General features: G+C 48.8%; 1 protein-coding gene across 1 annotated transcript; it reads right to left on the bottom strand.

Annotated features, from left to right (window-relative positions):
- Window positions 1-5,526: 5,526 nt before the first annotated feature.
- Window positions 5,527-15,144, bottom strand: LOC134407837 (cytochrome P450 2G1-like). Its single transcript, XM_063139785.1, has 9 exons — window positions 14,965-15,144; window positions 13,587-13,749; window positions 10,071-10,220; window positions 9,658-9,818; window positions 8,559-8,735; window positions 8,334-8,475; window positions 7,873-8,060; window positions 6,184-6,325; window positions 5,527-5,714 (listed from the first exon to the last, which is right to left on the bottom strand). Exons 1-9 carry the CDS (start codon window positions 15,142-15,144, stop codon window positions 5,527-5,529), a joined length of 1,491 nt encoding a protein of 496 aa, XP_062995855.1.
- Between the last annotated feature and the right edge of the window lie 68 nt (window positions 15,145-15,212).

Genomic DNA, 15,212 nt, shown 5'->3' with positions numbered 1-15,212 from the left:
TCTTTTTGAGGGTGGGAATGGGAAAAGTGCCCGTTTGCAAGAGGCACGTGGCAGCAGTGCCATTAGAGGAGGAGGAGTATCCCCAACTCCTTCATTCTCCTTTCAGCCCACGAGCCCGCTGATGGACCTAGACGAGGTCCTCAGCACAGTGGAGGGGGGGGAGGAGGAGGAGGCGGTGGGCCTCCAGGATGTGGGGGCTGAGGAGGAGCAGCAGCAGGCCGAGGCTCTCTCCCCAGTCTCATCCCACACCCCTGTTTCTGTGGCAACACCAGAGAGCTCAGGCGGGCAATTGGTGGTGTCACCACAGAAACGAAAGACAAGCATCGTGTGGGACCACTTTGAGTTGGGAGCGGATCCCCGCTTTGCTGTCTGTCGCCACTGCAAACTCAGCCTAAGCAGGGGTTCATCGACAGGGCATTATGGAACCAGCAGCATGAAGATGCATCTTCATAGGCAGCACCAGGCGATCTTGCTGGGGAAAGAGGCGGGCAAGGCGACTGGTTCCAGGGGAAAGCCGAAGGCTGCTGCTGGCACTGCCACTCTAAGCTCTCCATCTCCCATCCCCACAAGGGTTAGGCAGGCAACCCTGCAGGACATGGGGTGGGGGAAGTATTGACCCACAAGATGGCGTTTTCCAATGCCCACCCAGGGTGCTACTGTGTTGGGGCATCTGCCGGGACTGACTCCTCCCCAATACTAGATCTATGACATGTCACTCTGCCTGCCCCTCTGCTAGCCTGTCCTCCTCGGTGACCGACTCGCTGGGATGGTTTGCGTTTGCAATGCGTGACTAACTGCAATGCTGGCTTAGAAACCAGCCATCACTTCCTTGTGCCCCCAGAAATGCCCGCAGCCTGCCTGCCTGCCTGCCCGCCTCCCCCGGGGTGCTGCTGTGGTGGGGCATCTGCCAGGACTGACTCCTCGCCTACTCTGCCTGCCTCTCTGCCCGCCTGGTGCCTGGTTTGCTCCCAATCGTCCTCCTCTGTGCCCCTCAAGGCGTAACTGCTGGCTTAGAAAGAAACAACCAGCCATCTTTGCCTCACTTTGCGCCCACTTATGGGTTGGTTTGCTATGCGTTAGTGCTCAAGCCATCCTTGCGGCACTACAATGCATGCTGCCTGCCTGCTTTCCATTGATGGTGCTATATAAATAAATAATAATAATAATAATAATTCTCCCCTTCCCGCCTTGCAGCGATGGTGTATGTGTCTTGCTTTGACTAAGGGGAGAAGTCCTTCCTGCGCTCACTTAGACTTTATCAAATTCAATAATCCCTTTTTCAAATGTGCCAGAAGATTTAGGGTTATCTCGTGGCATGTTGGGATTGCCTTGGAACTGGCCCCATTGAGCTGTCTGCAATTGCAACTTTAAATCCCTGACATACTGGAGTGTTCAAATTTCAAAAGTTCCCCTAACATCAGGGGATGATGGGATTGCCTTGAAACTTGGTGTCCATGGGGACACATGGGTAAGCTGTCATGGGACCAAAGGATAGGTTTCTAACGTGCAAATTGACGTAGTTGTAGAATGGGACTTGATTTGGGGTGAGTTAAAAAGTTTAAGCCGCGCCAAAAATCAGGGGATGATGGGATTTGCTTGCAACTTGGCGTGCATGTGGACACATGGATAAGCTCTCCTGGTGCCGAGTTTGAGGTTTCTAACATGCAAATTGACGGAGCTATCCCAAGGGGTGTGAATGGGGTGCCCGATTTTCATAAATTCCCCAAAAATCAGGGGATGATGGGATTGCCTTGAAACTTGGCGTGCATGTGGACACGTGGATAAGCTATCATGGTGCTGAGTTTGAGGTTTCTAACGTGCAAATTGACGTAGTTGTAGAATGGGACAATTTGGGGTGAGTTAAGCCATGCCAAAAATCAGGGGATGATGGGATTTGCTTGCAACTTGGCGTGCATGTGGACACATGGATAAGCTCTCCTGGTGCCGAGTTTGAGGTTTCTAACATGCAAATTGACGGAGCTATCCCAAGGGGTGTGAATGGGGTGCCCGATTTTCATAAATTCCCCAAAAATCAGGGGATGATGGGATTGCCTTGAAACTTGGCGTGCATGTGGACACGTGGATAAGCTATCATGGTGCTGAGTTTGAGGTTTCTAACGTGCAAATTGACGGAGCTATCTAAAGGGGTGTGAATTAGGGTTATGGGAGGTGCGTTAGAGGGTAGAGCCGCGCCAAAAATCAGGGGATGATGGGATTTGCTTGCAACTTGGCGTGCATGTGGACACATGGATAAGCTGCCCTGGTGCCGAGTTTGAGGTTTGTAACATGCAAATTGACGGAGCTATCCCAAGGGGTGTGAATGGGGTGCCCGATTTTCAAAAATTCGCCAAAAATCAGGGGATGATGGGATTGCCTTGAAACTTGGCGTGTGTGTGTATACGCCCATGAGGTGTCATGGTGCCAAACGTGAGGTTTCTAACTTCAACGGAAAAAAAGTTGTTTACTTTTTTAGCTTTCAATGCAAGCCTATGGGGGGGCAAAAACGGAGCTCCGGATCCGATCCGGAGCTCCGGGCGGAGCGGAGCGGAAGTGGGCGGAGCGGGGGCGGGGCGGAGCGACCCGCTCCAAAAAATGGCGGATCTGCAAGTGAAGCGGAGCGGGGGGTCCGTGCACACCCCTAGTTTGAACATATAACACCGATTCTGGCCCACTTGCATTGGCTGCCTATACATTTCCAAGCCCAATTCAAGGTGCTGGTTTTAACCTATAAAGCCCTACACAGCTTGGGACCACAATACCTGATGGAACGCCTCTCCCAACATGAACCTACCTGTACACTGCGCTCAATATCTAAGGTCCTCCTCCGAGTGCCTACTCCGAGGGAAGCTCAGGGGATGTCAACAAGGGAGAGGGCCTTTTCGGTGATGGCCCCCCAATTATGGAATGATTTCCCCAATGACGCTTGCCTGGCGTCAACATTGTTATCTTTTCGGTGCCAGGTCAAGACTTTTCTCTTTTCCCAGGCATTTAACAGCACTTAACAACACTAAGTTTGTTTGTTTTTTAATGGACCCCAGAACTGTTGTTTTTTAAATGGACAATATAAAAAACAATATAAAACATGTTTTTATATTGTTTGTGTTTTTGATGGTTTTAAATTTTGTATACTTTTTAATGTTCACTGTTTTTAACTTTTGTAAACCGTCCAGAGAGCTTCGGCTATGGGGCGGTATATAAATGTAATAAATCAAATCAAATCAAATTTGATTTGCAAATCAAATTTGCAGCCTAAAAACAAGCCAGCCTAAAAACAAGCTACCTTGTTCTTACGTTCTTAACACAACAACAAGCCATGGGTTCTCAGGGTGGCTTGGGTGTGGTTAATGAACCACACTGAGGAAACTGTACTTGGGTCAGACATAGAATCATAGAATCAAAGAATCATAGAATAGCAGAGTTGGAAGGGGCCTACAAGGCCATTGAGTCCAACCCCCTGCTCAGTGCAGGAATCCACCCTAAAGCATCCCTGACAGATGGTTGTCCAGCTGCCTCTTGAAGGCCTCTAGGGTGGGAGAGCCCACAACCTCCCTAGGTAACTGATTCCATTGTCGTACTGCTCTAACAGAAAGTTTTTCCTGATGTCCAGCTGGAATCTGGCTTCCTTTAACTTGAACCCGTTATTCCGTGTCCTGCACTCTGGGAGGATCACAACAAGCCACCTTGAAACCAACAAGGCTGACAACCCACTACCTACTGTTGTCATGTCCTGAGAACCAGGTCTATCACTTTCCTTTCCTTCCTGATCACCCAGCAGTATGTTAAACATTTGCACAGACATCTCACAGAACAAAGGGCAAAATGTTTCATGGTTGTTTTTCCCCCCAACTTTCGTTCTCTGTTAGTTGATTCTACTGTGGCTTTATGCACTTATGTTATTTGTTGAATTTTGAAAAATATGCTAGAATCAATTGTAATGCAGATTTTTTAAAATCTTTTTTTAAAAATAATTTTATTGTAACCAAAAAGTGATCAGTCCCCTAACAATTGATATCTAAACAGTTGTTATTGTCATGTATGCCCCTACTGCTCCTGTGTTGGGAGGAGGTGATGCAGGTAATCAATCAGAAACAGATTCTGATTCAGCAGATGCTGAGCCAGTGGGGGTGGAAGTTCACAAGGGAGAGCCTTCAGCTGCAAATGCGCCCCCTCCAGCGTCTATCTCCTCAAGGTCAGAGCCTATGCTCTCAGGAGATGGAGTCAACTTCCAGGGGTGAACATTCCAAAACATTACTTGATGCTAGGAATCACCAGAAGTTAAAATGTTCAGCGAGATTAGCAGCAAAGAGACAGCCAGAGCGATTGCGTAAGAAGTCATCTACACATCCTCCTCCACCTTGAAGCTGGGGACATTTGAAAAGACTTTCCTTTGAAAGGTCAGTTGTTTTGCTTAGTTTGCATAGCGTTGCCTAGGGGGTGTTTTACCCATAAAAGTGCCTAGTTTGTATTATAGAAGTGTTAATTGTTTGCAATAAAGCTTTGTAGAATAACCTAGGAGCTTTCCTTAGTTTTGACTCCTTGAAGACGCTTGAGCAGCTACACCACATGACAGTTATATAAGAATAAAATAAAAAAAAATACAATTTTAGGGGGGAAACCAATACAAGAAGGAGAAAAAAATAAAAGGAAAGAAAGAAAAAGGAGAGAAAAGAAAAGATAATAATATAAAAATAACTAAATAAACAAATATACTAATTACTAACTATGCTGTATGATCTTCTTTTGTTGTTATAATGTCCAAAAGTTCAAAGCTGAAGCGGGCAGATATTGTTGTAAGTCTAGTTGTGACGTGTGTTGAATAAATCTCCACCATATAGCATAAAAGGACAGCGATTCTGTTTTTCCCTGGATCAGAAGCAAATTGTGAGCTGTTTTTTCTGATATTGCCACTGACCATATATTTCGGTACCATGCCAATAAGTTCAAATTGTCCAATTTTTCCCAGTGCTGTGTAATTGTCTGGTGAGCGGCAGTTAGTAAATTAATAATAATAATAATAATAATAATAATAATAATAATAATAATAAATCTTTATATTTCAAACTTACATTAGATCCTTTGTATATTGATAATAAGAATAACTCTGGATCATATATACAATCCTTCCTCTAGTAATAGCCATTATTTCTCTATGTTAGTATGGATGGTTTCAGATGTTCAAAATAGATCATGTATACTAATAGAGACCTCATTTCTCCAGATACCGGCCCTTTTCTGGACAAAATGGCACCACCCAGGCAGAAGAAGATTCAGGGTAACTCCAAGGTTTGCAGAAGGAAAAAAAAAAGCTAACTTCTGTGGGGACGGACACTCAAAACCGCCCAATGAGGACTGAGCATGCTCATGACTGACAGTCTGGGGTTGGGGGCCAGAGGACCTAGAAAACTGGAGGTGGCAGAAAGGGGAAACCCAATGGCATATCCTGGAATAGGGCACAGCTGGCTGTTAGGAGTCCTGAACTGGGATCATTCCACATTTGTCTGTTGGCCAAGTGCAGGAACAGAGAGATCAATTTTGGCGCGGGAGCATGGAGATTTGGAATTGGATGGGCACCTTGCCAATGCCGCATGCAGCTGGCGCCAGGCTGATCTCACCCGAGGGCACCGAGGAAGTGAGGGTGAAGTTCTGCAGGATGGTGGTGAAGAAGAGGAAGAGCTCCATGCGGGCCATTCCCTCGCCCAGGCAGATGCGCTTCCCTGCCGAAAGAGAGACAAGAGCGGTGAAGGCTGGAACAGCTGACTGAGTGATTGGTTGATTGAGTGAGTGATTGATTGACTTGCCCAGTCCCCGGCCTCAGTAAATCATCTAACCTGCTTGGGAAGTTCCACCAATTTGGGACTATGTTAAGATGGCAAAACGTGAGCAGGATCCAACTGAGCGGAGGAACAGTTAGGAGTCAACAGTCAACGTTGGAAAAGGTGGGAGGACTCAGGGTTGCCAGTGGCCAGGGAAAGGAACCCTGCCAGGCCTGCTCTTGTGCCTTGAATGGCAGCTGGATGCAGAGGTCTGGGAGGTCTAATCGCCAGCTAAACCAGCAGGCCAAGCTGCTGATGAAGGCACAACTAGCGTGGCAAATTGATAAGCTGGCAACCCAGCCCTTCTCCCACACGATCCATGGGAGTTTCAGTCAGTGCTGAAACTCTCTGACCCACACTTGACACACACCTGCTGAGAAGGGCATGAAGGCGTCCAGCTTCTGAAAGCGGCCGTGGCTGTCCAGGAATCTCCCGGGGTCAAACTCCTCGGGGTTGGAGTGCTGCTCCGGGTCGTAGTGCACGGTGCTGAGCATAGGATAGATGTAGGTCCCCTGGCAAAGAGGGAGGGGACCAGAGGTTGGAGAGAGGCGGGAGGGATGGGAGCAAAAGGAAAAGGTGGCAGGCAGGGCTGCACAAAGGGTGGAGCTCCAAGTGGTCAAGCTGTATCCACCACTGCATCATCACCCCGAAGAAAGCTGCTCCATTTGAATGTTGGCCTGTTTGGCAGCAGGAACCCAATATTATTAGATACACATGATAGTATACTGTGAGATTCTATTTTGATCTTTTCTTATAGAATCATAGAATAGTAGAGTTGGAAGGGGCCGCCAAGCCAGGACCTGCACAGCCTCATCTGATTCAGATGTCACAGGGAGATAGAGCTGTGTATCATCAACATGTGATGGCACTGTGCTCCATATCCCCTAATGCCTGCTCCCAGTGGCTTCATACAGATGTCAAATAACATTGGGGATGAAATGGTACCTTGTGGAACCTTGTAGCTCATTTGCCAAGGGAATGAGGATTGGAACAGTCACCAAGTGTTACTCTCTGAAACTGATCTTACAGAGAAGACCAGGAGTATTATAAATGCCCCCAGTGCTCAAACCACAGAGAGGTGATCCAAGAGGATACAAGATGGTACCAAAAGCTGATGCGTGATCAAGCAGAATTAATAGAATCACACCCACACCCTGGTTCTGGCAAACAAGGCTGAATCAGTCCCGTGATCAGGCTGAAACACAGAATGGAATGTGTCTAGATCATCTTTAGAAGTGGTCACACTACTGCTTCCTGAAGGAAAGCAGAAATCACTCCTTTCCATAGAAAAGCATTCATCACACCCTGGATAAACCCAGTGAGACCCCACACCCCAACCAGGTAGCTTTTATTAGCCAGGAGTGGCAAAGATAAACAGGGCATGAGGTTAGTCACATTGCTGCCAACACCTTGTCCATGTCATCAAGCCGCAAGACTAGAGCTGCACTGACTACAATGCCAAGTTCACCACGGAGATGTATGCTCTTATACTCAAAGTGTGACTCAAAAAGGGCACAGTGCGTCCCTGAGCGGTCCAGAGCTACATTTCTGGGAGAACTTGCTAACACCTCACAAACCATCTGGACGAGCACCATTGGACAACTACCTCTGGACGCAGGAGAGGCAGCAAAATAAGCCTTCTTTGCTGCTTGCGCTACAACATGGTAGGCACGATTATGTGCTGTGGAACATGCTCGGTCATCTTCACTTTGAGTCTTATGCCATTTGTGCTCTAATTGATGTCTGGCCTGTTTCATTGTCCACTGCTCCCTGGCCTACCAAGGAGGAGAACACAGGAGGTGCGATCCAGTTGACAGCCCATCACATCTCACCATTCTTGGTTAGACTAGGGCCTTGGCTGGATCACCAAATCTTTCCACTAGAAAATCCCCAAGACTGCTCAGAAATCCATTGGATTCCATTAAGCTCCTGGGGTGGACCATCTGATTATGGAGGAACTGTGCTCAGTTCCCATTCCTACCCAAGTTTCTCGCCTGTTGTGTTGAAGACTGGGTCCCGCTCTCTCCATTCCCGATGCGATGTGCCTTGGGAATCCTACCTTAGGGATGACGTATCCCCTGAAGTGGGTGTCTCGCATCACAGCATGCGGAAGGTTCATGGGTAGGATGTCACTGAATCGCTGGATCTCGTGCAGCACAGCGTCCATATAGGGCATTTTATTCCTGTCATCATTGGTTGGGATTCGATCTTGCCCGATCACCCGATCAATTTCTTCATGGAGTTTTTCTTGGGGAAGGGATGGCAGCAATTACACTCCTTCCCAAAGCCACAGTTCAATTCCCTGTTGGCATTCCCTTCACCAGAGTTTAATGGACTGGGATGGAGCAAAGCAGCTGATACCTTTTGGCTGTGTAGTTCAGTTTCTTAATAACCTGAATGTTCCATTTATTGAAATGATTCCTTTTGAATCCTGCCAGGCCAAAACAGCAGCTGCAAGGCAGGAGTTCAACCTACATCTTACACCCGGGTCGCAGTCATTCCTCCCCCTTCTCCCCTTACCTTGTATCTCCTGGTACTTCAGTAAGATGAGGAATCCATATCTCAGGGTGGTGCTGATTGTCTCCGTCCCAGCAAAGAATAAATTGAATGTGGCCATGACCAAATTCTCCATGCAAAATTCAGAACCCGGGTCGTGTTTCTCCTGCCAAGAGACAAGATGGAGGTTTCACAGGTTGGCGTCACATTTTCCTAGTGGCTGGTGTGGGCACAAGGTCCACTCATTACCTCCTCCATCTTCACTAAGAAACAGTCAATGTAATTCTGCGGGGCGCTGGGATCCAGCGAGGCCTGCTGAATCTTGATCCTCTCCCTGATGAAGCTGATAATCGCCTGGGAGCATTTGCTGCCTGTGTGGTGCGTTCCAGGGATCTTCTCCATGATCTCCGGGATGATATTGTACAGCTGAGGTTTTGCAGGGACAGAATAGATTTGTGTGAGTATGTTTAGCCTTCTTTACCATGTACATCCTGTAAACTCAAATTCCCAAGAGAGCAGGAGCTGAGCTCTGCTTGCCCAGAAGCTCTGATGCGCTCCATTCATAGTTTCTTGTATTTCTTCAGTACTTCATATATATTGAGAGCCAGTGCACTCCAGTGGTCAGAGTTGGACTGGGACCAGGGAGACCCGGGTTCTAGTCCACACTCAGTCATGAGGCTCATTGGGAGACGTTGGGCTGGTCACTGCCTCTCAGCCTAGGAGGTGGGTTATACATGTAATAGTCAAATAAAGAAATATCCCAGGGCTGCTTGATCAACTCAAAACTGGTTATGGGGCTGATTACGCCCCATAAACTGCACAACCAAGAATGCTCAAGTTCCTCAGATTGAGCTGGGAGGCGAGATGCCACCAGGTCAGGAGTGGGTCGCAAGAGTGACTTAGCGTAGGGTGGTCTGCTGGCGGCTCTGGGTTGAACGGCCCTCCTCCTGCCTTTTGATGCGTAGGGATGAGAGCCATCAGACACGGTGTGAGGTGGACATGCCTTTTCCCTCCCTGCAACCACCCCAAGCTCTTCTAGAAAGCACGGTACATAGGGGGGGAGGGGAGGCTTTGTGCCAGATGGGATTAGAGTGAATGGTGGCCTAATCCTAGGTTATGGGAGGTAGGGTGGGGTGGGGTGGGGTGGTCTTTAATCTCCCCAGCTGAAAGATCCCTCTGGAAATCTCTGTACTAAGCTCTAAGCAGGGCATAGCCGGGTCTATTGATCATTTGGCAATTGTGGCACAGTTAAAGAGAGTCCCTTCTAGAATGGTGACTAATAAACATTTTAATAAAAATAAATACAAGAAACGAAGAGGAATTTGGGACATTTTCCTGCTGCCCTTACCATAGACTGGGGGGAGCTGGCAAAACGGAAGCGTTCTGCTATCAGGTTGTTCAACGTGAGGAATTTTTGATCACCGTGCTGAAAATGTTCCCCAAACACGATGGAGGAGATGACATTGGAGACGGCGTGGCTGAGGATGACGGCAGGATTGAAGGGGGCCCCTGGTGGAGAGGGAGGGAGGGAAGGAGAGAAGCCACGGCGAACCTGCATTGGTTTTGCACCTGTCTAAAAGTCACCGCCTGCCCCAAAGAAGTCTGGGAACGATGGCTTGGACAAAGTGCGGAAGGATATTCTCTTACAGTTCCCCCATGCCAGACACGCCAGTTCCCCGGGGGAAGGACTTACAACGTGGCCACCTTGAGGTCAGTTTCCGATCTCTGCTAGGGAGCAGAAACTATTGGAACAAGGCCTACCGTGAGTTTTACGAAACTCCTGCACCAGGCACTGGGCTTCCTGCTGGATTCGCTCCTCAATGGATCGTTTCCGCATTCCGAAGTTCCGCAAGATGATGAGAGAGAACTTTCGCATCAGCTTCCACCGCTCCCCATTAGTAAATGTGATCCCTGGCAGAGACACAACGGGCCGAAGGGTTGAAGCTCTCGTGAAAAAGAGGGGGAGACTTCTAAAGGAGGGTGTCGTTTGGATCCGTTCCTCAGGAGGCAAACACACATCCTCTCATGCCAAGAGTGGGCCTTGGGCCAGGGGAGGGGGCTTGTCGTAGTAGTGGGAGATTTGGCCATTCGGCCTACAGACAGCTGGGATTGTGATGTAAAAACGCACGTGAAATTGCCCACCCAGCGCAAAGGTAGCGGATATCACATGCCGTCCAGATAGTGCTGTGGTGGAGTCAGCGGTCCTGGTCCATGTTAGTGCCAGTGATGTAGGGAAATGCAGTTGCGAGGTTCTGGAAGCCAAATTGAGGTTGTTAGGGAGGAGGCTGAAATCCAGGACCACCAAGGTGACTTTCTCTGAAGTGCTACCTGTTCCACATGCCAGAATGGGCCAGAATGCCAGGTGAAGATGGGTGGATGAGACAAAGGTGTGGTTTTTTTAGGCGCAGGGGAAGCTTTTGAGATAAGCCAGGCCTGTAGAAGAGGGACAGGCTCCATTTTGCTGGAAGGGAACCAGACTGCTGGTCTTCACATTAAAAAGGTGTCAGAGCAGCTTTTAAACTGAAACCTGGTGCAAAGCAGACAGGAACTGGGAAGCATCCAGTTCAGGTTAAATCATCGCTATAGAATGAAGATGAAAATGTTTCTGATTGGCCAAATGGGGACAAGGAGCGAAAAGGCTTGGAGGGAGGATAGGGTGAAATAATACAGTCAGTCAAGGAGGCCAAAGTGCCATAGCAGAAGATGCACATCTGGGTATATGTTAGACGCCTTCGAGCCAAGATGGGAGAGTGGGAGTGCCTGGGTTGAATGGGGAGCTTAGAGCTTCTTTAGACAAGTGTATTATAGCATGCCTCGTGACCCCAAAATTCACAGACGTTTGTGGGTCATTTTGACAACTCAGTGACTCTCCTGCACATCTCCTGCTTCTCCTGCTGGTTTTTTTTTTTCATTACAAAATGAGACTCTGAAAACTCGGCTCTTCTGAACTATAACAATATTTGTCACTATTTCCTGCCATGTGCTGGAGAAGTTGTGCTATAAAATGCCCACCAGAGGGTGCTGTCCCACTAAAATGAATGGGCCAAGCAGTCACTGTTTTCTTCTCCTTTCTTCCCCATGTGATTCTGCTCGTCCCTATTGCGGAAGAGAAGCAGGAAGCAGAGCGACGGTAAGGGAAACGCAATTTCCTGCCCGTATAAAAGCTCTCTTCAATCCCACAAAACCACAACCACAGAAGCCCAGCTAGAATCTCTACTACAAGTTAGGAAAGGTAGCACCAAGTTGAAGAGGTCACCAGCATGGTTAACAAGCTATGCTTGGGGGTGGGAGAGAGCGGTATTTATTTATTTTTTAAATGGCTTGGTGCTGAGAGTTGCAAACATTTTTAAAAGGCTTATGGGAGAAAGGAGGAGAGTTTTCTTTTTAAAAAGGTTTGCTGGACCAAGACAGTTGCATTTAAAATAGCCTTATCATAGAATCATAGAATAGCAGAGTTGGAAGGAACCAGTACCTCACGGGATTTGGAAGCTATACTTCTATTAATGCAGCCCAAAACAGCATTTGCCTTTTTTGCAGCCATAGCGCACTGTTGGCTCATATTCAGCTTGCGATCTGCAACAATTCCAAGATCCTTCTCGTTTGTAGTATTGCTGAGCCAAGTATCCCCCATCTTGTAACTGTGCATTTGGTTTCTATTTCCTAAATGTAGAACTTGGCATTTATCCCTACTAAATTTCATTCTGTTGTTTTCAGCCCAGCACTCCAGCCTATCAAGATCACTTTGAAGTTTATTTCTGTCTTCCAGGGTATTAGCTATCCCACCCAATTTTGTGTCATCTGCAAATTTGATTAGCGTTCCCTGCACCTCTTCATCCAAATCATTAATAAAAAATGTTGAAGAGCACTGGGCCCAGGACTGGGCCCAGGACTGAGCCCTGTGATGCCCCACTCATTGCCTCTCCCCAGTTTGAGAAGGTTCCATTGATAAGTACTCTTTGAGTCCGATTCTGTAGCCAACTGTGAATCCACCTAATAGTTGTTCCATCTAGCCCACTTTTAGCTAGTTTGTTAATCAGAATGTCATGTGGTACTTTGTCAAAAGCTTTGCTGAAGTCAAGATATATGACGTCCACAGCGTTCCCACTGTCCACAAGGGAGGTTATCCAATCAAAAAATGAGATCAAATTAGTCTGACAGGACTTGTTCTTGACAAATCCATGTTGGCTTCTAGTGATCACCGCATTGATTTCAAGGTGTTTACAGATTGACTTCTTTATAATCTGCTCTTGAATTTTCCCAGGGATGGATGTCAGACTGACTGGCCTGTAGTTCCCAGGTTCCTCCTTTTTGCCCTTTTTGAAGATAGGGACAACGTTAGCCCTCCTCCAGTCGTCTGGCACCTCACCCGTCTTCCATTGGAGATAGAGAGATACAAATATTGGAGATAGAGAGATACAAATATTTATTTATTTATTTATTTATTTATTTATTTATTTAAAGGCTCGCTGGTGAGAGAGGGGGCGCGGGGGAGCCTTTGTCCAACGCCCTTGCTATTCTGTGCTCCTATTCATCGTCTTCTGTGCTGCATTTGCCATGTAAGGTCTTGAGAAACTGCTGTGCCAGCTGGCCTTGGCTTGGGCCTCTGCGGCCCAGCAGCCACACAGATGATGAGGCCCCTCTGCTACTACTAGTCCTGATGGCGCCAATATCCCAGGCAGTCTGCCTATACGTACGCCAGTTCCAGCGGAGAACATGAGTGAAAGGGGGCACTCATGCGTGTTCCCCGTGGGCAGCTGCTTGGGCACTGTCTGAACATAACGCTGGACTAGATGGACTTTGATCTCATCCAGCCTCAGGGGCGCCTCTGATGTTCTCAAGGTAGACTGATTATTCTTTTGGCTAAAGATATACTGGGAAACTAGTACAGCTACAATTCAGAATGTACCTCAAGGGCTGCAAATTGCTGGCTGAGTCTTAGGGCCAAACTTCACGTTAACTTGCTCCATGTTTCTTCTATTTTGTAAATCAATGGCAGGTGCAGGGGTGATGGGGGGTGGGAGACAGTGTGCCAGAAGAGGAAGCGTGTCCTTTTCCTCCCAGCTGTCACCCATGAAGTGTGGCCTCCTGTACGGCTAGATGTAGTCATAAAAATGCCCCATTGTGCCAACCACTTTCAATTCTCTCCAACCTAAGCTGGAGTGGAGGGAGTTGCATTCCGAAGGCAGAGCCTTGGGGCAGGACATCTCCCCGCCCCCACGGCAAGAGAGCTGAGCGATGCTCAACCCTTCCTTTCCCCCCCAGGGAGGGGTCCCTCACCATGTTGATTGAAATCCTTGGAGAAGGACGGGATCTGCCCGCGGCCACTGAATTCTTCTGCCTGGTCCACCAGGGCCTCCTTCACCACTTTGTAGCTGCACAAGACCACGACCCGCCGCAGCCCCAGGTACAGGGTGAACACCGGGCCGTACACCTCACTCATCTGCGAAGAGAAAGCCACGAGTCCCCTTGCAGGTGCCCCAGAGGAAGCATGTCCTGCAGCGGCCCTTGGGAGGTGAGGACTGGAGCAGAAATCGTGAACAGTTCCCCAGCTGAAATTGCTTACGCTCTCTCTCTCTCTCTCTCTCTCTCTCACACACACACACACACACACACACACACACACACACACACACAGAGAGAGAGAGAGAGAGAGAGAGAGAGCAAATATTTTCAAAAATTGTTCCCAGGCATGAATGCTGTTGTAATTAGGTCAGTGTGTGTTTTGGGAGGCAAACATAAAAGTCTAGAAAAGCAAGTCAACATTGATTGGGTTATTAGCAGCTACAAAGATTTCTTTCCAAAAATCAAAATCATAGACTGAAAATTTGGAAATATAAGCATTCTGGTTGGACTTGAATAATCCGGTTTGACTTTCCATTCCACCCCCCCGCAAATGTGTACAAAATTCTGCCTCCTATCTGGGGTGGGGTTGGAGGCTCCTGCATCCATTGCACCGGGTTGGCTACATTAAGTCCATGCAGGTGGGAGATTTTTATTACCCAGTGACCGAGGACTGGGAGGAAGCTCAAAAGGGAAGATCTCTGGCCCGTGTGTTTCCTTCGCCTGGGCATCCAGGGCCTTGCCTTTTACAGCTGCGGGAAGAATGCAGGTGGAGGTGAGCCAAGCTGGGAGGAAAGTGCCCGAAGGAGGTAAGAACGGCACCCAAGGAGGTAAGGCCAGGGAGAGCAGGGGGCGCAGCCCCCTTTACCTACATGCCCACTCTGCTGCACACATGGCCCCCTTCCCTCCCTCCCCCTTTATGTGAGCAGGGCAAATGCAGGGACAACTGATGAGGCCCAGTGGGAGGTCCATGTGGTGCTGGAGGGCAGCAGCTGCTTTCGTGTGATGCTGACGGCACTCCTGGGGGCGTCCGGTCGGCCACTGTGGTGGTGGGGAGGGGGGAGGCTGCATGCGATGGGGACCCTTTGGGGTGATCCGGCAGGCCTCTGCTGCCCTTCTTCTGCGCTTACAGGGACGGCTTCTTGCCTCGTCCCAGATCACTTTGCCCCCACTAGTCCCTGCTTCCCCACCACTGCGCTGAGCACCCTCTCGCCAAATCTTGCCAGCTCAGCCTTCTTCACACTCTCATCGCAGAGGAGACCTTCTGCAGTCTCTCTGGACACCGAAGAAGACAGAGGGGCGAATTGGGACTCACCTTCACCAGGGACTTGAGGACATTCTTTCGGTCCAGTTGGAAAAAATTCCCCAGGATGGGCAGTGGGGTGGGCCCCGGGGGCAGGCGGAGGCCTCTGCCCTCTTTGCGCCCCCATGTCAAGGCGAGGAGGATGCAACAGACACAGAGGAGCAGCAGGACTGAAACAGAGAGCAGATCCATGGGGGGGGGGTCACGAGTCCTCCTCAACTGCTTCCACTCCTGGAGATCCCCCTTAGCTACTGGGAGGG

The sequence above is a fragment of the Elgaria multicarinata genome, chromosome 13 (genome assembly GCF_023053635.1).
Source record: "Elgaria multicarinata webbii isolate HBS135686 ecotype San Diego chromosome 13, rElgMul1.1.pri, whole genome shotgun sequence".
Classification (NCBI taxonomy): domain Eukaryota; kingdom Metazoa; phylum Chordata; class Lepidosauria; order Squamata; family Anguidae; genus Elgaria; species Elgaria multicarinata.
Note: the sequence above shows the minus strand (reverse complement) of the source record. Positions and strands in the feature narration are given on the sequence as shown.

What these genes read in the sequence shown, in the direction of transcription:
- LOC134407837 (XM_063139785.1), bottom strand. Translation starts at nt 15,144, where the DNA reads ATGGATCTGCTCTCTGTTTCAGTCCTGCTGCTCCTCTGTGTCTGTTGC. An exon ending in GGGGATACGTCATCCCTAAG is followed by an intron (nt 6,326 to 7,872) that starts GTAGGATTCCCA and finishes CCTCTTTGCCAG; the next exon opens with GGGACCTACATCTATCCTAT. An exon ending in CTTCATGCCCTTCTCAGCAG is followed by an intron (nt 5,715 to 6,183) that starts GTGTGTGTCAAG and finishes CTCTTTCGGCAG; the next exon opens with GGAAGCGCATCTGCCTGGGC.